The sequence below is a fragment of the Empidonax traillii genome, unplaced genomic scaffold, assembly GCF_003031625.1.
Source record: "Empidonax traillii isolate 1590-97213 ecotype Southwest subspecies unplaced genomic scaffold, ASM303162v1 scaffold861:size261962, whole genome shotgun sequence".
NCBI classification, from domain to species: Eukaryota; Metazoa; Chordata; class Aves; order Passeriformes; family Tyrannidae; genus Empidonax; species Empidonax traillii.
The window spans coordinates 153,099-175,246 of NW_020956054.1; the positions used below are offsets into that span (position 1 = coordinate 153,099).

Sequence of the window (22,148 nt, forward strand, 5' to 3'; positions counted from 1 at the left end):
GTAAGGACATGGCTGCCTCTCTTCGTCCTGAAGGGAGAGTGCTACTGCAGTTACTGTCCCAAATGAGTCATCCTTTTTATCCTGTGAAAACTAAGAAAGGAAAACAAATTAATATGCTTCTGTAAGAAGCTACCTTTAAACCTGTAAAACAGTACTTTTCCTTCTCAGCAGTCTTGGTGAACATTGGCAATAACAAATTTGAGTCTTATTTCCTCCTACGAGCACACTGTTAAGAGCATGAGGGGAGTAGTAATTCTATTCTCCTATTTACTTCCTTGATTTTATAGAGCAGTAAAGCTGCATGTGTGAAAAGGATTGTGTAACCTTTTTCTGTCCCCTATTATAGCAACTCTTGTTCTTGAAATGGCAGCTATCAGCAGCTGCTTTTCCTGGCTAGACTATATGCTAGAGGCATACAGATTTGGGACCTATTGTCTTTGGAGAATTCCCTTTTCTCTGGCTTCAACAGTACAGGCTGCACCCCAAATTCTTTGTATCTGCTTATTACTCTCAGAGCAGGATTCACAGTTGTTCTCAGGACAAGGTGATTCAGGCAAAACTTGCTGATCTGCAAATAGGGAAGTTCCTAAATAAATAACTGAAAATTAAAATATGTTTGACAGTTTTGGGCACAGTGAGCTGTTAGCTCTGCCTTTGCTTGCTGAGTTACTGCACAAGATTAGTCTGTTCTCATTCACTGATTTCACTCCATGTTATAAAGCTTAATTGATTAGCACGTATGCACACATATATAAAAATAGTAATGTATTTCCTCTGTTTTGACATGTTCATCTGCCCACTGGGTTTGTTCCTTGATTTCTACTCCACACCTCAGACTTTTTGGTGAATATTGCCAAGGCTGACCTGACATTAAAAGATAAGGAGTCAAATACATCTTTGCACTTGGCTAGCAGTAAAGTAAGTTGAAGACCTCTCTATGCTTTTTGCTCATCACAATCTGTGTGAATGTAAATGTGTGTTTATGCTTCCAAGTTTTTTTTCTGCAATGGAAATGTGGTGGTCAAACTTGTCATGAGAAAGGGAATTTGTTCCAAGGTTTTTCTCAATCCTGTTTCAAAGTTTGGTACATGGAGAAATAGGGATACCTCTTAGGACAACTGAAACAAAAGCAAGTGACACTAAGAGACGTAAAGGAAAGCCTGTAAGATTTTACCAGATCATCTCAATGTAAAATAGCTTGACAGGTTCAGTAGCAAAATAAAAATAAAAGTATTTTTTCTTATACTCACATTTCTGTGGAAGGAACCCGAAATTTTCCCTTGACAGAGTAGCAGTAAAACCAGAGGCATTGATTAGATTGGTGGTGGTGTCTTCCTACTTCCTCTTCCTCTTAATTCTGATAGCTGCTGCTGTTTCTGCGAGAAAAAATGCCCAAAGGATTCCCTTTTCTTTTGCTCCTACCCCCAGATTGGATTCCAGTTTGATTGTATTATTTCAGTTTCTGGAGACACACGAGCCTTGCTGAATTCTCAAGGTCCTTCAGGCAGCTGTTCCACCTGCCAGGACTGTAGGCTCAGCATCCGCAACTTGCTGTGCTGCAACAAGATCAGAAATAAGGCCTTGGATCAGTGTTATTGCCAAAGATTCATTGTTAGAGCTCTATCACACTGACAGGGTTTTGTAGTAGCTTATTAATAATACAAAAAGGCATTTAAAGACCCAGAAAGTGTATTACTGCTTTCTGAGATGAAACCGTTCTATGTCACCAGATAGTTCTGATAAATTATCCACTGAATGCTCTCTCAAGAGAAACAGCAGTGTTCTCTGAGAGCTGAGGAAATGAATTCATATTTAATGAATGGAGCGTTGAAAGACAGGTGAATGTGTAAATTTCTCAATGTGCTAAAACACCCCAGCAGTGGCGGTTCAAAAATAGTATTTTAAGGCTCCTATAGTTCACCTTCTACACAATCTTACTGAGCAGCTTGTTTTGTATTTCAAATTGAGTTATTAAATTTCACTTTTATTATGTAACATTTTATTATGTAACGTTTCTTTTGCCTCAATTTCAAACTCCATAGCAAATTCACACTATTGGTTTTTTTTCCCCGACTACAGGGTCATGAAAAATGTGCCTTGTTAATACTTGACAAGATACAAGAACAGAGCCTTATTAATGCAAAAAATAATGCATTGCAGACGTAAGTATAGCCTGATCCTCTCGAGTTCAGTTGATTTACCAGAAGATTCCAATTTAGCATTTCAAATTCACGTCTCAGATTTTTTCATAGAACAGTAAAGTTAATTTCTGATTTTTTTGAATTCTTTCCCTTAAAAAAGATCAGAATTGTATTGCATTTTCTCTTTCAATTTTGATTCCATTGATGCCAATTCTATACATGATCCGGTGGAAAAATTACATAGAGTCATTTATTTGACAACTATATCAAAATGTCTATTAATCATGTGAATGTGTAAATACACATCGGGCATTTTCTAGCTTTTTGAGCTTCACCTTAAATTGAAATAATTTATTTAGACTTATTTAGACTTAAGGTGGTACATTTAATTTGCAGAGGGTTTTTTGGGTGATACTGTATGTGTAACTCCTGTCCATAGCACACATTATCAGCTGCAGTTGTTTGATCTGCATGGGGCAATCTCACCATAGGAGATTCAACTGTCAGTTCAGGTAGCAGATGATCTACTGCGTGCAGAAGAATTCATTCCATCTTAGCCCGTTTTCCCCCTCTTCCAATATGAAAACGTTTTTCCTGTTCCACTAATGGCAAACAGGAGCACTGGGTGTTGGGCCAGGAAAGGAGAAAATCAGTGGTTATTTTTAATTTCTGCCCTGCAATAACAGAGTTTAGCAATTGAATATTTGAGGATAAAAAGGCAATGTAATGATTCTGAACAGTCTGTAGTAGCCAGAATTAAGAATGGAACACAGGCATTTCTTCAGCCTTAGATTCATTTTCCTTTTAAATGTCAATTTTGTGTTGTGAACAGTGCAAAAATATGAACTTTTAAAAGAAAGGCTTTAGACTTTGGCCATCTTTCTGTGCTTGCACGTATGTTTTATAGATATTGTTTATTGTTCAGAAAATGTGTTTTAAACTGATCTTGAATTTAGTTGTTATGTTTTTGTAGACCTCTCCATATTGCTGCGCGAAATGGCTTAAAGATGGTGGTTGAAGAATTGCTGGGCAAAGGGGCGTGTGTCCTAGCAGTAGATGAAAATGGTAAGTAAATAATGCACTTTGACAGTCTTCAGTAGGACCCAGCAGGTAATTTTACAACAGACCGAAGCAATAGACTTAAAAGCTGATGATAGACTTCACTGATGCTTTTATCCTTCCAAGAACAGACAGTGAGTTGTGTGAGTACCTATTTAAAAACATAAAAAAAAAAGATACTATTTATTTTTCTTTAATATAAAAACGTATTCTAAACATCACAGTGGTCCCTTTTACTGTTCATTTTGCATGTACTGTCAACAGCTAGTCTTTTTTAATGCTTGAGTGCAGTGGTAACTTGAATTTCCTAAACATGCAAGTGGCACCGGATAATTCTGACACCTTGCAGAAGAATTAAGGATTATGCATTCAATCAGCGCATGTTTTAATGGGTAGGAAGAAAACCATCAACATATGTTTGAGTGTGTCCCAGTTCATTCTGAGATCAAACCTTGTGCTTGCCATTTATCTGACCTAATCCAAGATGCAATTAAATTACTGTCGCTCATAAAATACAGGATTAGTTAATAAATTCAATAATTTTGTTTCAGACTTCAATGAAGCCCTTCCCTAAACATTATAAAGCCTGTAGAGGGATGTGAGTCTAAAACTGTAGTTTTAAAAAATACCTTCCTGAAATAAGTTGGTCTTTCTTACAATACTAACTTCATGGCATTAATGTAACAACTTGGTACCTCCATCTTTCCATATCTCTAAAGTAACAATAACAATACTCACTATCATTGCAAGACATTTGAGATCTATGGATGAAAAGAACTGAGTGGTGAGTATTTACTATCAACTAAATGCCACCTAGCTATACTTGCATGAAAGAGTTGCACTGAAGTCATCTGACCCTAACCTCATTGCAGAGATAGGGAACAGAAAAAGCAAGCAGGCTAGGTTCCAGTAACAGTTTTTATCCTTAAAAGTGTACATGCAGATCCAGCTAATTCGTATGTATGTAACAGATGAAAATTAAGTTAAAATTTTATACACATTTAGTTTTTCTAATTGTAGTTGTTTCTAGGAACAAGTTTAAAACAGAGACATTTATTACAATCTTAGTGTAAGTACAACTCTAAAGAATATTAATGCTTGGAATTCAGTGGAAGTGCATTGACTGCAGTCAGTGCTTAAATGTGCACAAAACTATACTCGTGTTTTCCCACCAAATTCACAAATGCTGCAGGTGCTCTTGGATTACATGAAGCAGCAGGTACCAGTAAGCATCTCTGCCTCAGATTACTAGTGCTGCAGCACTTAATATTTAGCCAGCTGCAAAATAATTTGTCAGCTCTGAACATAAAGGAGGATTTGATGGAAAGTGCTGAAGTACTGCACAGTGGCCTGTAAAATGTACAGACAGCAAGTGTAACGAGCACAGTAGCTTCCAAGGTTTGGGTACGTGAAGAACTGCTTTAGGTGCAGCACTTGGACAGGAGCAAAGTTAAACTGCAGTGAAGACAAGCTTCTAATATCTCCCCAGTCCTTCACTTTACTGACACTGAAATAACATTAGCTTTGTATTTAAAGTGTCATGTATTTTAAATGCCATGCTTGCTGAATATAGCCATTATTCTTCTAACACAATGTAAATTCGGTAACTAAACATCCATGTAGTCATACCTCCTATCCATGTAACCTCTGCACTGGCCTAATTCTTTTATAATTTAATTCCTAAATAAACTACTCTCCAAGTTCAGTAGATACTCAGCTGATCAGTCTTTAAAATCATTTGCTTATTAAATCAAAGTATTTTTAAACCAATGTCTTTTATGTTCTAATGGAAGTCGTTGTTCTCAGAATGAGACTCATTCATACGCACAGAAACTGAAGCCAGTTTCTGTCTCTGTTGCTGTACTCCCCGTGTTCTGTACTCATCATACTGTCCATGCTGTAGAATTGTGTTTAGCAAGTGCTTTTATTCAAATTGTGAAGTCTGTTTGCTGCCTGGTTTTAAAAAAAATAGTGCTTGTTGTGGTCACGGTGATTTAAATGCCCCGCAGAGTGTGTATGTTCCCAGCATGTCTAATGTGAAATGAGTAACACCCCTGTTGCCTGGCATGACTGTAACCGGCCATACATCTCCCGCTCCCGTGTCCCTAGAGATGTATCTGAGGAATGCTCGGTGCCACCCCCGGTACCTCAGTACTAACCGTTGCCTTGTCTGCGTTTGTGCCCAGGTCATACACCAGCCCTGGCTTGTGCTCCTAACAAAGACGTGGCTGACTGCCTGGCACTCATTTTGGCTACCATGATGCCTTTTTCTCCTTCCAGTTCAGTGACGGCTTTCAACTTCGTTTGTTTTAAAAAAGACAATTTGGGCAGGACGCATCTCTGCGATGGCTCCAGTATGGGTAGCATTAACTCTTACAATAAGCCCTTGAGTAATAACATAGGAACAGAGGATGGGTACAATGAAAATGATTCGGATTCTGAAACATTTTGACTCATTGGTATTCAGAAACTTCGTTATTATTTCATTTCAGCTTTATTTTTGTCTTTTTAAAAAACTTAAATCCCACAGCTGTATTCTTAACTATTATTCTTGACAACTAGGTATTGAAAGATTTGTAGTGTTGATGAGAATCAAGCCTTTAAATAACAAAATCAGAGGGATTTACTGGAACATATTCCCGTTAGTGTTCTGCAGCTTTTCAGTTTCCTGATATTTTCTTTAGGCCCAAAGTGCCCCTGTGGAAAGTCTCTACCTCTTATTTTAAGTAGAAGAAGAGAAAATGCCTTTTTTTCTTTTTGACAGCACAAATAAACAGGGAACTGTTTGTGAAGAGTTCTTTCATGTTTTAGCTGTTCTACCTTTAGTACACAAACATATTTCCAGCGCAGCCTTCAAAGATTAGAGCATCACCCCCTTCCTACGTTTGTCTGTTTCCTCCTTCCAGGGGCTCTGTTAATTAGATAATTTTTTTATACAAACCAAAGGTAAACTTGTAATCTTAAAACTGCCTGTATTACTTTTCTACAGGAAATGAAACCTTTTACATTCTGCCTGTATTAAGCACTTAAACATACAGAAGGCACTTTTTACAGTTCTTAGTTGCAGCACACAATTAAAAAAAATGTAGTTGTTAACTCTTAAGGCCAAATTCTACTCATATCACCATATTTTCCCAAGGACACCACTTGTGTAATATGAAAATCACTTGGCCCTTATTTTTTTTCAATGCAGCACAAATGTGTATGGTTTATTTGCACTACAGAATTAGGGTCATTATTCGACGTTTTTGTCACCTGAGCCATTAATCATCATTCCAGTATCAGAAAAAAAAGGGGAGAGGGGGAGAAATCAGGTGTAGACAAAAGTGTATGTAAAAGTTTATAATGACTTGCCAACTTAAACAGATTTTTTTTTTGTTCCTTTTCTATCATTAAATAACTTATCTTTACTGTAAACAGTATCAACTCTTAAAATACTTTTGACAGTGTTTGGATTAACAGAGCAGAGGTAAAGCAATGAAAGTGTAACACCAGAAGTTGAATTACCAAACACTAGAGAAAATAGCAGTGTACTGTGCAGGGGATCGGAGGTAACATGCTAAAAAGCCTATTGTCACCAGCTTTTACAGCAATGTCAGCGTTGTGAATATGTTTACTCCTTCTGCCAAAGTTTCTAGGTCAAACGGACCACGACCCTCCTCTGCAACAGATGTACAGAAGGAAGAATGAGACTTTGTAAACAAAAACAAAAAAACCCAAACAAAAAGTTACCATGAACTAACCAGCTGTACCAAGAGGACCAAAATGCTTCAGTAATTAAATTGAAGACTTTGCTACTTTTATTTTTTTCTTCAAATGTGAGTGACATAATGAAGTATTTTTTCCTAAAGCATAAAAATATAAACTTTTGAGGTAATGAGTAGTCTTTAGTGAATTTTACATTTTATGACGCAGGTTTCAAGTTGACATTTTTAACTGATGTGTTGACCACAGGTGGGGTTTTTTTTTTTCCAGACTAAAAAAATATGTTCATATACTTTTAATGTAAATGTCTTTCTATTTATTTGAAATGAAACAAATGCCCAGGAAAAATAACTATGGCTTGTTCTCCTAGTAAGCATTTATGCATACTGTTTGGCACGGTGTGAAACAAAATGTGAATCTAGGCAAGAGTGATGGCCCGAGTAGCAAAAGGAAGGGTGGATGCACTTTGGGAGAGTGCCCATCATCTTGTGTGGAATGCAAAGGTTGGGTCCACAGGCTATGTTGGTAAAACGCAGAAAGCAAAACACCTTCCCTTGTTTAAAGAGTGTAAGAAAGGGATCCAGCCCCTTGCCAGACAGCTGAGAAAACACTGCAGAGCTGCAGTGAAGAGGGGAAAAGGTAGCACAGCCCGGAGCCGAGATGTTAACACTCCTGTGATTCACGCTCGGGTTGTCTGCAGGCCCAGTCTGTGCTGGGAGAGTGAGATGAGCTTCCTTGGTGCTTGCTTTTGGCAGTGGAAATGATAAGGAAGGATTTTTATTTTGGCTGTGGTATTTTTAGCCATGTTCCGCTGAATTGTTAAAAATCTCTTGGCAGATTTCATTTCTTTAATTAGGAAAGAAAATTTAAATATTAATTCTATTTTGCCTTGTGAAAATTAAATATTTTTCCTTGAACGTTAACAATTTTCCAAAGTTACAACAAAAAAAAAACACAAGGGATAGTGTCTTTTTTTTTCTCTCAACCCTACAGTTTCTGCAGTAGAATGACAGAGCACCTGAAACCCTGGTTTTCTCCTCAGAAATAGCACAAAATAACATTGTAATGATTGATTTTTCTCAACAGGTTTCCTTTTTAAAGTTGCAGAGTAGCAATAACCACCTTACTTTAAGCACTGAAAATAAGAGGAGAGATCAGTTGTTAAAGTTTTCAGTGGTGCCTGTTCCAAAATGTATAGGATTCTCAAATTTTAGATTCTTTATGTGGAATGATGGCATTGAAAACAAATAAATGAGAAATAGCTGCCACTTGTCTAACAGCAGGATTCTTACTTTGAGCAGAAATGTAGGTAGGCTCCTTGGCAGGATTAGCTGTCTTACCCTGAAATACAGAAAGTTACACCATCTTACGTGAAATTCCTTCATTAGGAGGAAACCAGCACTCTTTACAAAAAGTTGTTACATTATTTTAAGCAGCTATTTAAAGAGTTTCAGTATTTTTACTTGCTACCAGACAGAGTTAGTGAAATTATTTCTCCTGGCAATACCTCGTAACTCTGGTAATTGTGTAGTGCAACACCTGCTGCCTCTCAGTGATGGACACAACATCCCAGAAGCAGAGGTGAATTATGCTGATCCTTCTAGGGACCAAATCTACCCTTTACCCATTAAGCTCTTCCATAAACTAGCAGTGCTGTCAGTATGCAGTATTCCAAAAATCATTGGAACGTATGCTGTGTTTGCCCCTTGAGGGCATTGTGGACGTGTTTTGAGGGTGCTGTATTGAGGAGGAAATCTGCCACGAGCGACACTTGGAAGTTCTCAGTGTTGGCCTGTCCCACGTCTCACGTGAGTCAGCAGAATCCCTTTTTTTTTTTTATGCTAGTACATTAATCTGTAATTTATCACATGCAGAAACATATGTGTAGTTTAGGGCAGGTATTTAAGCATGGGAGTAATTTTACTCTTGTAAATAATCTCCTTGCCTTTCTGTGGACTTTTTTACAAGAGTAATCACACATAATTGTTGCACTTAACTCTGGATCCTGCAATTTACAGTACATGGACAACTTCTGTGTCTGCACCAAGCAAAGGGTATTCGGGGAGGGGCAGCTGCCTGCCCAGGTGTATTAGCAGGATCGTTTCATCCTGTATTTTAACCACAGCTGCAGGTGGAATCCATAGCAGGATGGGGTCCCAAGTCTCTCTCATAAATACTGAGTTACAACCTCCGGACTGCCTGAAATTGCTGTGAAATAGCTCAGGGGATTTCTGTTCATCGCTATTAAAAGGGCACCATAATGTGTTTGGTACTTTTATGCAGTAAACAACTGCCAGGTTATTGAATTAGAACAAACACATGAAAAGAATTGTTTATCCATTGTACTGTTGAGAAACTTGGTTATGTATCTTGAGAATGATTTAAAAAAAAAAAATTGTGATTTTTATTCTTAGTCATGTAAGAAATATTAGAGTGCCTTTTTATATTTGTGTATAATGGAAATGTTTTGTGAAACTTGTCTTTTTTTTTTTTTCATTTGAGTGTTATAAAAGCAATATATTACCAGTAAATTTTCATTTCAGACCTTCTTTGAATGTATAAAGTGTTTCTTCTTTTCATATGTTCTACCTGCATTGAAATGAAAATTAATCTGCTAAATTTCTATAGGAATAATGTATAATTTTTGCAGTGCTGAAAATGCTTTCTTATTACACAAAAATTAAACCTTAGGTCAGTGTTATAGGAAAGGGCGTTTTAAACTGGTGACAATCTGAGTGTGTGTATAAAATGTAATTTTATGCGTTTCTTATGCAGTGATCTACATATTAAAGCCAATATCTTATGTTTTGTAGGTTTTGTCTTATATTTTATGCTTTAGCATGTGCAATATATCTTTACAAACCATGGTGATACGCATCTGGTGCCAGTGTTATATTTTGCATAACATTTGTAATAAACAATATAAAATATTGTTTGACGGTTTCAGTGGGGTTTTGTCGGTATTGTTTGCTTTTGTAAATTGAAGTTTAAGGACTTGGGTAAATGTCACATATAAAATGAGGAAAAAAGTTAATTCGGTGAATGACTTTGAATTCAACCTGAATCTTCTCAAGCACAGTTTAATAACTTTTTCAACTACTGAATGCTGTATTAATGTAATAAAGAACCCTAACTGTAAACTACTCTTGCCATGCATTCAGATGGTTATTTTTACAAATAAAAATGGTACAAATACTGTTGGAGAACTGAGTAAAATTTCTTTTAATGGGGGAAGTGGGGAGAGAGGCTTAAGCATTTAGCAGTGAAGATGAAGAACGCAACTATATGTATAGGCACTCTGTACTTCCCTCGTATGTGAATATCCCTTGCTTTAGGAAGCTTTTTGTATTTTTGTATTTAGGAAGGTTTTTGTATTGCTTCCTCTGTAGAAGAGGTGAGTGGGTTTTTTTGTGGTTTGTTTGTTGTTGTTGTTGTTGTTGTTTTTTTTTTGTTGTTGTTGTTTTGTTTTGTTTTGGTGAGTTAATAAGTGCTTTACTGTTGTTTTTCTCTGGTGAGCAACACCAGCAGTCCTGGGTCCTGGGTGTGCCCTGCAGCGGGCTGGGGCAGCAGTTCCACAGGGAATAAAATGAAGCAGAGTGCCTAAAGCTAGCGAAGGATAGATACTGAGGTGTAAAATGTAATTGAATTCAAACAAACAAACAAAACAAAATCCACAAACGAACAAAACCCAACCCCACCAACCACCATCTACCCCGCCTTATATGTGGTGACTGCCAGAGGCTTTATGGACATTTCTCACTGAACTGGGGTGTTTCGTACTCTCACCAGGGCGGAGTCCGCAGGAGCACCTCCCGCGGGGGTATGTAGGTTTACTTTCGGCCAGCTGAGCTGAGGCGGGGTAGGGGCAGGGTTCCTCTCAGGTTCCCGGCTCGGCGCCGCCGCAGCGCTGACCCGCCCTCCCCATCATGGCGGACACGCCTCCCCCGCGAGCCGCGACATGGCGGGCGGGCCCCTCAGCCCAGCGCCCGCCCGACCTCCCCAACATGGCGGCCGCCCCCGGCGACGGGCAGGTTGTGGGGACCCCGCCCGCCCGCTCCGCCTCCCGGGCGGTGGCGCTCCCGCCCCGCCCCGCCCCGCCGTGCCTGTGCGCGGGCAGCCCGCGGGGAGCAGCGCTCCGCTCCGCGGGGCGCCATGGGGCGGGCGGGCCGCCGGCTGCCCGCGCTGGCCGCGCTCTTCTACGGGGCGCTGGCGGCGCTGGTGCTGCTGGGGGTGCGGGACGTGCTGCTCGTCTACGAGGAGAACCGGTGCAGCATGACCTACATGTACGAGTACCCCGAGTACCTGGTGAGTGCGGCGGCGTGTAACAGGTGGGACCCGCCGCGCCTGGGGCGTCGCCGCCCGCCCCGCCGCGGCCGGAGCCGGGAGAAGCCGGAGCCTGAGTCACAGCCCTGCCGCGCTCCCCGCGGGAAGGGAGACCTGCCCCGGCTCGGCGCTTCGCTGGAGAGCTGAGGCGGCCTCTGCGGGGCGGCGAGCGCTAAATGGGGCAGGGGCAGGGGCAGGGCGGGCCGGTGAGGGGTCCGTGTGCGGGCAGCAGGCGCTGCTGTGCCCACCTCGCGTGGCGGTGCCCCTCGGGAGGTGCCGGTGGGAAGAGCTGCCCACCTGTAACCAGCGGGGTGTTTCGAACTGCCGCTGGTACAAAACCTTCCCGCATTCTAACCTGCTAATGCCTGTAGTTACCTGTAGCCGCGGTAAATCCCGTCAGAAGCTCACCCGAGCGTTGGCGAAGGAAGGGGCTGGGCCAGCTCCTTTGACAGCACTCACAGCACTGCCAGTGCCCAGGAGGCCGAGCCTTGCACTTCTTGGCCCCATTCATGACTTTGTGGTGTGAAGCAATTAATGTGTCAAAAAAGCACAAAACGGAAGTTTGAATAGGTGTGTATTTCTCAAGGCAGTGAACAGTAGAACGAAGTTCTCTCTGTGAGCACTTAAGAGGTGGCATGTCCTGCAGTGTATGGGAGAAGTAAGTTGTAAATGTATCTGAGGTCCCTCTTCGTTTGCTAACAGAGGCTTGTAGGAGTCTGGGACCAGTCTGAGAGAGGGAACTGCTGCTGGAACATGTCTATTTTCCAGACATGCTATTCTGACTTAATAGTGGGAGGATGTAAATATGTATCTGTAGGTTCGCTGCTAATGCTGCATGCAGTTGATAGAAAACAGTTTCTCTTTCTACTAATAGTTGTTACTACAGCATTTTCTATCTTATTAAAAGCATAATTTGTTGGCTTCTAAACATTCATTTAACATTATCTAAGATCTATGTTGGAAAAAATATGAAGTATTTTAAATAATATTCTATTCCAAAGTAGGTTGCAAGCTGGCTTGCATAGTAAAGAAGATCTAAAAGCAAAGCTTTAGTACCTAATTTGTCAATAAAGCAGAAAGTTAATTTTTGGATCTGTTAACCTTCAATTGCTAACCTCGACATAGTCATGTTAGTCTACAAAAGAGAAACTTTGTATAGCTACAAGGGTTGTTTTTGTCAATGCTGTAGGACAAATTTGTTTAAGCAGTTATGAATTCTTAAATATTGCGCGGCAAGCTTTCAGATCTCCTGGCAGCCAAAACCCACTTCAGCTTCAATCTGGAGCCAAACAACAGAAAGTTACGAGCAAAATCTGTGTCGCGTAATTGGCGGTTGTCTGAAATTCTTGTCAGCCACCACACGTCTTTTGTGTTTACTCATTATGTCAGAGCTTAAACTGAGCATCTTTAGGCAGCTGTTGTGGTAGCTCCGTGCAGGTGATGCAAGTCACTGCTGGCTGTGTTGTCTCCCGGAATTTCTGTTTCCCGAGTAATCACTTTCACTGTGTAGAAAACAGTACCTTGGGGTTTGGGTAGGCATTATACATTTCAAGTACCTCTTTACTGTTGGAGGGGTTGTGTGTTTGATTTTTCATGTCTTTATAGTGCTGGCTTTGGTAGGAAATCGCAGAGTGTGAGTTCCAGGTAGGAGGTACCTCTCCTTGCTTCCGGGTTGATGTCACGTTACAAACCCAAGAACTACTTGGACACTTAAAGAAGAAGTTTCATTACTTTTGTGTCTGTCAGTGTGGGTTAGCTCACAGTCAGCCTAATGCTAAGTAATGGAATCACTTTAGATTTTCTTTTTCGCACTGAATGATCTTTTCTTATATGAGTTGTAGAGTTGCAGTACTTGAATTTAATGTGCGCTTGTCCTGTCCTATACTTGGTAAGAGGTTCAGAAGTTAGTAATGAGGACTTTTTCACATAAACCTAATTTCTTTGGAAACCAGGGTGAAAAAATGAAACCGTCACTGACATTGTAAAAAGTTACTGTAGCTTGCTACTACCGATTACGTAAACCATGTCTTGGGAATTCAGAATTTAAATCCACTGTCATGAAACATGAAGGTCTGTTTTCCTTTGGAGTTATGCATTGCTATTTTGTTTATAAAATTTGAGCACTGTAATTTACCAAAACACCTCTGCAGTATTTTGGTAGTACAGTTCTCATGGGGGGTGTGGGGGGTTTTTGCTTTTGACATTGACCCAGAGAAGGACAGCTTGCGAATGTTATGTTATGTAAAAGTTTTGAAAGACAATGAACCAGGAAGATACTGTGGAAGAACAGTTAGTTTGATCTGCCAGGAAAGCGTATGAGCATATCTTGATGGCACTCTTAGTTCAGTAATGGAAACTGATGAAGTTTTTTTTTCACATAATTTTGAGAGCCTTTGAAAAAGGAGCAGCACAAAGGATTGAGAATGGGGCAGTAAGGTCAGTGAAGTTGCAAAGAAATGATGATAGAGAAAAGGGAAAGACCATTGAAAGGATGATCTGAAGACATAAGCCCTGAATGAAGCTTAGCCTGTTTTGTTCACAGTGAAAGAATGAAACACGCTCTTTCTACTTCATTAATTAATAATATAATTAAAAAATAAATAATGCATAGAGAATATAAATTTTAAATATATATATCAAACATCATGAGAAAAGGTTGCAAATAGCCAATATGTCAAACAATTTGAAGGCTAAAGGAGAAGGAAAATAGTCTCTAGGTGAGAAGAGACAGGGAAGAAAAGGGGAAGGGAAGGAACATGTGGGTAGGGAATTAAAGCTGAATAACCTTTATTGTAGATGCAGCTGAGAGAAAAAATGAAATATTTGAAATAGAGACATTTCTATTTCATGAAAACAATTAAGAAAGACTTCAGAGAAGATTTATGATGTAAAACTGAGTTCAGTTTTGACCTTATTCTGCGGAAGTTTTTCCTTAAATTATAAATTATACCTTAATGCATTTGGTTTTTTATTGTCTTATTTATCTCTCAATGGGTGTAATATGATTAATCAGAGGTTGGAACAACTCCATTTGCATTCATCAAAATTTTAAAAATCTGTATCTTAGAAATTCAGAGTTATAAACCAACCAACCTCCTCCATGCAAGAATTAATGAAATGTGTTGTTGTTTGCTACTTGTTTGGTTTAAAACAGTGTCACATGACTCTTAAGAGTCATGACTTAATGGTCTAAGATTAATCCTGACCCAGCCCTCAGGTTCAAAGAGATTTTGTTCTTTTCTGTTTGGAAATCGTAATCCTGTGGTTAAGTGATAGGTTAGGGGGTTAACTGTATTCTTCTTGGCTTTAATACAAGTAAGATGGTCCTTTTTAAGATGACAGCTGACATGTAAATTGGACCCTGAGTCGTTATAAAACCAGGTGGTTTGTCACTAGGCCACAAAACCAACTCTGAAAATGAAACAAACAGGAAAAGCACCGAAGTATGGGTTGTTTTTTTTCTGATGAGCCATGTTGGGGTGGTTACAAATGTTGTTTTAACTCCCATTGCAGGTGACACCTCTGTAAAAATCACCTAGGAGAATTCACACGATATCTGTAATTTACCCTGACGTAACAGATGCCATCTGACCATCACCTACATAAGCCTGTGCTCGAGATTTAGTTTCGTATCAAGTGCGGCAGCAAGTCCTTGTTCTCAGTTATGTTGTATCAGAAAGGATTCCAGAACCATTCCAGTGGAGCAGGAATAATGAGGATCACTCACAAGCCCCAATTTCTGGTCTCAGATTCTCTTGTCCTGGGAGAAGTGGTTGGGCATGACTTTTTTTTCCCTTCCACCCTTGTATTATAAGCTGGGTTTACTTTGTGATTGTGCAGTTTGTTTCAAAGCTAGTTAAAGTTAATTCCTGTTTTGAGTAACTGCAGCCATTCGTTCTGCACAGCAATACCTACTTGAACAATAGACTTGATACTTTAATTAGTTTTTTTAAGGCAAACTCCAGTTTTCATTCGATATTCTTTAGGCTGTAACTTAAAACCATACATAAAGTAGAAGCCAGATCATTTAAATGGCTGTATAGCCACTCTATTTTCTTGTTTGTAACACTGTAAACAAAGTATTTGTTTTCTTTTTAACTTTTGCAATAGAAAATAAAATTACCTAAGAAAACAGCCAGACGATACCCAGCCTATGAGCTCTATCTCTATGGGGAAGGGAACTACGCTGAAGAAAACAAAAATCTCCCATTGACAGGAATTCCAGTTCTTTTTCTTCCTGGGAATGCTGGCAGTTACAAACAAGGTAAGTGTTTAGCAAAGTTATAGATATGTTACAAAAAAGGCTCTCACATTTATGCATTATTTAGTTTTCTGTTTGAAATAATATCATTCAGAGTCATAATGATTGATCATATTATGATATAGATATCCTTGTTAGTCCATGTTTAATTTCAGACAGTCAAAATACATTATTTTTGTTTGAAATCAGTTAAATATTTCAGCCATACTATTTCTCTGGAGTGAGGCTTTAACCTTTGAAAGCCAGAAACAGTATATGTAATATACTGTAATATGGCAGCACCACGCCCTTCCTCTACCTTTGTTTGCAAACATCCAGTTGGTTTTGATTTGAACAATGTTTTATACAGTTTATACCAAATAAAACAAGACCTGAATTTGATTAGAAGAGACTGAACCCTCTGTCATCTGTGATGTGAAGGAATTACATGCTTTAGGAATGAGCAGCATCTTGTGGCTTGCCCTGTAGCTTCATTATTTCCTGCTTCTTTATGTAGTGGTGTTTTTTCCTCCACATCATCTTCTCACTTCACATACCGCCTGCTTTTGTTTCCCAGGTTATTCCCTCGTATGCTTCCAGGTTCCAAATGAAAGGAAGTAATAGCTTTAAAGCATTTTTATTTTTCATTGTGAATACCAAAGCTAATCATTTGATGAACATGAAGTTTTGTGTTTCAGGATTTACCCTGATATCTGCAATTCCTTCCAGGCTGGGTTTGTCAGATAGTTATTTTTGTTCTCTAAAATGTGCTTTGGAACAGTAACACTCTCACTGTGTTAGCAAAAGTACCTGTGGGGAAAACCACCATACTCTGAACCCTGATGTCTTACTGTGGTAACTTTTCCTTCTGTTTGCACTGAACTTGGTGATTAAATTATCTGATTTCAGAGAACCTTTACGGAGTTTGGGGTTTTTTTGAGAACATACTCTCTTAGCTTATAACAACATCAAATATTTTACCAACTTGTACTTTTAGAAAACCCATACAGACTTCCAGGCACAATACCATCCAAAGAAGATTACAGACATAATGGTTATGAGAGATGCCATATGGGCTTTTGTAATTGTGCATCAAGTATTGCAAATCTGTGAATTAATGCTGTCTCTAAATTCACAACAGTACATCACTAGGCAGTAAATAGAATTGTACTTTCAAGGCATGTTAAGAATCAAAAGGAAGTATTTTTTTGATAATATTTTATTTCAAAATATAATTTTGAAGAATAAAAAAAATTAGGTGAGTAGAGATACTACATATTGTTGATATAGTGTGTTGCTTAAAGTTAGTAAATATTTAGTAAATATTTCAATATATATTCTTTGAGAAACTGAGTTAGAGAGACTGGCAAATATAAGTCATATGTGCATTATACAAAACCTTTGTTAAAATAAATTATTCAGTGACTGAGAATATTTTTTTGTTTTACTGTGGAATTTATGGAAATTCTTATTTTGTTCAGAATTTATTGTCAGATAGCACAATTTTATACTATAGACAAATATAAATATTTAGTTAAACAGGGAAGGTGTTGCTATTGCAATTTTCGTATTAGTTTAAAATATATTCATGTTTGCTGAGCAATGAGGACAAAAGTGCTGCTGCTGCCTTTGCTGGACTTATTTTCATAAAATCATTTAGGTTAAAAAGGGCCTTTCAGATTATCAAGTCCAACCATTACCCAGCACTGCCAAGCCCACTGCTAAACCAGGTCCCTGAAGGGCCACATCTGCACAGTTTTTAAATGCCTCCAGGGATGGTGAATCCACCACTGCCCTGGGCAGCCTGTTCCAGTGCCTGACCACCCTTTAGGAGAAGAAATGTTTCCTAAGATCCAGTCTAAACCTCCCCTGGTGCAACTTGAGGCCATTTCCTCTTGTCCTTTCCCTTGACACTTCGGAGAAGAGGCTGATCCCACCTCGCTGGGACTGCCTTTTGGGAGGTTTGAGTGTGTTACTGGCACCTTTGATACATTAATTCATCATCTTTCATGGGCACTAAAAGGAGCTTTGTAAAATGTACGAAATTCAGACTTTGAGTAAAAGATGATTTGGGAATGAACCTGAGATTGGGAGAACTGAGATCCTGGGTTTTGTTTGGCAATCTGTCACACATTTGCCTTGTGATATTCTTGTGCAATATTCTTGTTCCTTTTACCATGACCTCCGAGATATAAGATTGTGATAAGATACTTGATCTTTCAAATACTTTTTAGGTATTTTCAAACCATTTTGAAGGCAGACTTATAGCTTATTAGCTACAGATAGAGATTGATTACAAATCAGATTTATAATTTTATCACACTGATAATATGTGTTTGGGTGCTTAAACACGCAAAGTACTTCATAAACATAACTGTCCCATTTCAGGAGCCTCTCTGAAATTTGTTTGATACTTTATTTCTGTAGCAGACTTTTCTGAGAAGGAGGGTTCTGCAGTTCCCTCGGTCTGTTGTACTCTAGGAGAATCTTGCTCCTGTGTGCTGGACCTGGGCACACCTTTCTGGCAGCCATTAGTTATTTTATATACTTGTCTTTCGGACTTTCTCTTTTATTTTATTCTTTCTTACCATGCATTTTTATTTTCAACTGTTACTGTTCCCATCCTGTCATGTCTCCATGGAAACTTGGGGACAATTCTGTGCTTGAAAGGCTGTATTAAATAGCAGCCAGGCTTAGACAGGGTTAGACAGGTCAGAGGCAAGACCTTGTAAACTGAACATTTTCTCCCTCAAGGTTTTAGATGGAAAAGTGTCACATAGGGTTTGGGTTTGCAATCCCCCTTTATGTATTTTGGTGGTATTTGGTAATGTTGTTATAGAGCTGATAGTCTTCAAAGGAGTTTTAGGAAAGCCTAGCAGGAGGAATACCTCTACAGTTGAAATCAAGAATGCTCAGTTTGCCTTCTTGTCCTGGTGGCAGTAGGAAGGTGAAAATGAGATGAAAAAAGCAGCCCTTGGGTGGAGGAGCATAATCCTTGATCCTTGTATAAATTTGTATTTGACATAAAATGTCCTTGTAGCCAGTGATAAGCTCAAAGGAGATTGTCTGCTTTTGGATGTCTTTTTTAAATGCCTTGAGATAAACAATGGATTTAATAAAACAGTTTTTCTTAATAGATTCTCTGTTTACGTGTTTGGCTACTAAAGATTGCGCTAAGCAGTGACTATTAGACTGTTCTAATTCATGTGGTTTCTTTTTCTAGTGCGTTCTCTTGGCTCCATTGCACTTAGGAAAGCAGAAGATGTTGACTTCAAGTATCATTTTAACTTCTTCAGTGTCAACTTTAATGAGGAGTTGGTTGCATTGTATGGTGGCAGTCTGCAACGACAGACCAAGTTTGTGCATGAATGCATAAAAGTAATTCTTAAGTTGTACAGGGTAAGCAGTGACATATGCTGAGTAATGAACTTGCATGTGGGAATAGAATTTTAGGTGCCTTTTCTGCTGGAAAACTGAAGAGTGATGAATAAGGGAGGGAGGCTTTATAATGTGTATAGATAATTGAAAGTGATAATGATGCAACAGAGATTTGCTTCTCCTGAACAGATTCTTATTGCTTGTGACAATCCCAGAGCTTTGGTTTGGTTCTGTATTGTGTTTCTAAATAAATACCTCCATGCACGGTGTATGCTTTTTTCTAGCAGAGATGTAAACTTTCTCTAGCTTTTTAAAATATATTAATATAGCATTGCCTCAAATCCAATTTTCTCCAGGAAAGTTCTTTGGTATTCTCTGTTCCTAAGAGTCTCAGAGATTAAAATAAGTTTAAGTTGTGTTTACACAAGGTACTTAGTATTTCTTTTTGAGCTAGAAACTTCATACTAAGCACATTTTTTGAACTAGAAACTAAATTTATACTCATTTTGTAACCTTGTCAAATTGATGCTAGTTAATGTTATCCTTGAAAGGCCATAAGTTAATTTTTGGGGGAAAAAATCTTCAACTAATAACCATAATTCAGCGTCAGACTAGTTTTTGATGTGTCTAATTACTCTTTGCTTAAGGAAGGCGACTTTGCACCGACCAGCGTTGCAATAGTAGGTCATTCTATGGGTGGTCTGGTTGCCAGAGCGTTGCTCACTCTGAAGAGCTTTAAGCCTGAGCTCATCAACCTCCTGATTACACAAGCCACACCTCACGTTGCACCTGTAATGCCTTTAGACCGATATCTCACCGGTGAGTACTGCGGGTCACCTGGTTACACCGCATTTCTTTGTTGTTCCACTCAAGTATTTATAGGTGAGATTCTTTCAAATCTGCTGCTTTGTTTACTGTAATTAATCTGATCTTTTACTACTTGGGTGGTTGTCTGAGAGCACCAGGATACTCAGAGAAAGTCAAGTGTTGTATAAAATGGATTATGTGGACTCGAGCTTCTGTGCAAGGCCTGGAGCTCTCGATAATTTGTGATTTTAATAAGTTGCAGGTCATGTTACTAAATTTTGTAAGCTCCCCAGTGAGTGATGGTTTTTTCTTTCCTTTTTTTTTTTTTTTACCCTCTTTTAAAACTTGAGCTCTGTAATGGCTTTCTTTTTCAAGTTAATTGTCTAAATAGCATAATTTTGGTAGAAGTTTATAAAGTTAATATTTTTCATGTCCAAAAGTGGTGGATGTAAGAATATTGAATAATATATTTTATATAATATATTTGCAGAAAAAGGTCATTATTTCTCCTCACGTAAATAGCTATGACATAAAAATAAAGAATAATCATTATGCATGTTCTGTACACTTCTTGAAAAAGCTAGATTTGATTAAACTGTATTGATTAAATATGTGCGTAGTGATAATTCTGCTGCTACATGTAGATACCAAGGGAATTGGTGAGGGAAGGGGAAGAGACACTCATTTTCATTATTGTCTGTGACACCCAAGAGGAATGGATTATCTTGAGCTGCTGGATTTGATTTATTGTGCTTGTATTAATTCCCCCTCCTACAATTGATTTCAATGCAATACCCCTTCCTTGCTGACTGTTTCTGGACCATGGCTGTCCTTCAAATAAATCTGTGGTTTGCTACTTTAACAATGTATGTGCTCAGCTGGTGTAGAAAGTATTAAGTGTATCTGTCTTTCCTAACTGCTACCTCCTTGGGGCTAAAACAATAATTTTCTTCTCTTATATGAATCAAAAGTGCTAATCAGAGCTCAGAATCCTCTAGGATTCAAAAACTTTTAGTTAAATGTTTATGTAGCTTTTCTTGTATATGAAATAGGCTTATGGGAAAATTGTGATTGATTTTAATATATTTTATAGATTTTTATACAGCTGTAAACAATCATTGGATGCTAAAGGCCCAAGATTTAAGAAATTTAACTACCCTTTCTGTGGCGGGAGGATTCAGAGATTACCAAGTTCGTTCAGGACTGGCTTTTCTACCGAGATTGAGTCAACATGACAGTGCCTTATCTGTTGTGGTAAAAAAGCAAACTATTTTTTTTTTTGGTTTTGCATGGTTAGATAGCCATTTGTGTAATGCATGTTTTGATGTCTGATTACAGTCTTTGTGTGCAGCGTAGTGTAAATAAATATGAAAATACTACATGTGAAAACACAAAGTAGATAGTATGTGGGTATAAGATCGTAAGTAGTTGATGTAGTATAAATCTACCACTTGGTACCATTTCTTCTTACATCCTTCTTACACTATATCAGTTCTTATTCCTCTGCATTTTTGCAAGAGATGTATGTGTAGAGACTGGCAGATGTGCAGCACAGAAGTTGAGTGCTGGTTTGATTATAGAAAGAGAGCTCTGGCATGGAGCCTTCTTTTTGTATTTATTGTTTTTCAAAGAGTTTAGGAATAGAAAGGATTTAGAGGATCATCAAGTCCAGTCTTCTGCTTTTGCAGGCATCTATCCTTTCAAAATTAATCAAGAGACATCAGAAAGTATTCAGGTTTGTCATTCCATCCCCTCTCCATTAACCTGTTCCCTACCTGTTCTCCCTCAGCACAGGGAGAAAATTTGTAATTTCCAACTTCCATTTACTGTGCAAACCAGTCTTTTAACGCATTTGTTTTGACATCAGCTTGAAATGTTATCTGAAATAGTTGTCATTCCCTTGGTGTTTACCTCCCTGTCTGTTGTACAGAAAGCTGTCTATAAATAGTCTCAGCTCAGATCCTGCTAGGCTGAGAAGATTAACTCTGCATTCTCTTTGTCCTAGTAACCATTCTCTGCATCTGCTCTACTTTCATTTCTCTTGTGTGTTGGTGACCAGAATGTTGCATGAGGTTTCACGAGTAGTGGTACCACTTCTGTGTTTTGTTTTGGGGGCTGTGTTGTGGTTGTTCAGTTTGGTTTTTTTTATTTCATCCCAGGTGTAATGCACTAATGGTTCATAGCTTCAGGTTGTGCAGACAGGTGATGAGCTGCATCTGTGGGAGGTGTTTTTGATGTTGTTAGACCCTAAAATGTGATATGTGCAATACACTTACACAAATGAATAGCTTCAGAGTGGCCAGGTCTTTCTGCGTGGTGTTCTGATGCTTCTTTTTATTGAGAATGTCCTTGATTTTTCTACAGCAGCTTTTATTGGCATGCTTCTATTCTTGTGTGCCAGGATCAATTATTAAAATAGTAAGATTAGTCATAGAAGCAGTCTTTGAAGAAATTTTTGGTAAGTTTGCTCCACACCATAATTTGCCCTTTCACCT

The 22,148-nt window shown here is 38.7% G+C and overlaps 2 protein-coding genes and 1 long non-coding RNA gene across 17 annotated transcripts in view; 2 read left to right on the forward strand and 1 right to left on the reverse strand.

Moving 5' to 3' along the window:
• ANKRD44 (ankyrin repeat domain 44) overlaps positions 1–10,111 on the forward strand; it is a 134,611-nt gene extending 124,500 nt beyond the window's left edge. For 7 of the 12 annotated variants that reach the window (XM_027902283.1, XM_027902285.1, XM_027902284.1 and 4 more), the window contains 4 exons: positions 836–918; positions 2,080–2,162; positions 3,115–3,206; positions 5,387–10,111. In XM_027902283.1, coding sequence (XP_027758084.1) covers positions 836–918; positions 2,080–2,162; positions 3,115–3,206; positions 5,387–5,652 — 524 coding nt within the window. In that variant the 3' untranslated portion in view covers positions 5,653–10,111. Of the gene's footprint in view, positions 1–835; positions 919–2,079; positions 2,163–3,114; positions 3,207–3,520 lie in introns of all 12 variants that reach the window. The other 5 variants (XM_027902291.1, XM_027902294.1, XM_027902295.1 and 2 more) reach the window with 3 other exon arrangements.
• LOC114067095 lies at positions 10–11,716 on the reverse strand. Of its 2 annotated transcripts, none has more exons than XR_003573318.1 (3): positions 11,604–11,716; positions 1,423–1,556; positions 10–226 (listed from the first exon to the last, which is right to left on the reverse strand). It is a non-coding gene; the product is annotated as an uncharacterized LOC114067095 (long non-coding RNA). The 2 variants fall into 2 exon arrangements; XR_003573319.1 differs by lacking the exon at positions 11,604–11,716 and adding an exon at positions 11,208–11,291.
• PGAP1 (post-GPI attachment to proteins 1) overlaps positions 11,048–22,148 on the forward strand; it is a 37,517-nt gene continuing 26,416 nt past the window's right edge. For 2 of the 3 annotated variants that reach the window (XM_027902296.1, XM_027902299.1), the window contains exons 1-5: positions 11,048–11,210; positions 15,339–15,492; positions 18,692–18,867; positions 19,494–19,665; positions 20,747–20,907. In XM_027902296.1, coding sequence (XP_027758097.1) covers positions 11,058–11,210; positions 15,339–15,492; positions 18,692–18,867; positions 19,494–19,665; positions 20,747–20,907 — 816 coding nt within the window. In that variant the 5' untranslated portion in view covers positions 11,048–11,057. Of the gene's footprint in view, positions 11,211–15,338; positions 15,493–18,691; positions 18,868–19,493; positions 19,666–20,746; positions 20,908–21,420; positions 22,112–22,148 lie in introns of those variants that run through there. The other variant, XM_027902298.1, reaches the window with a different exon arrangement.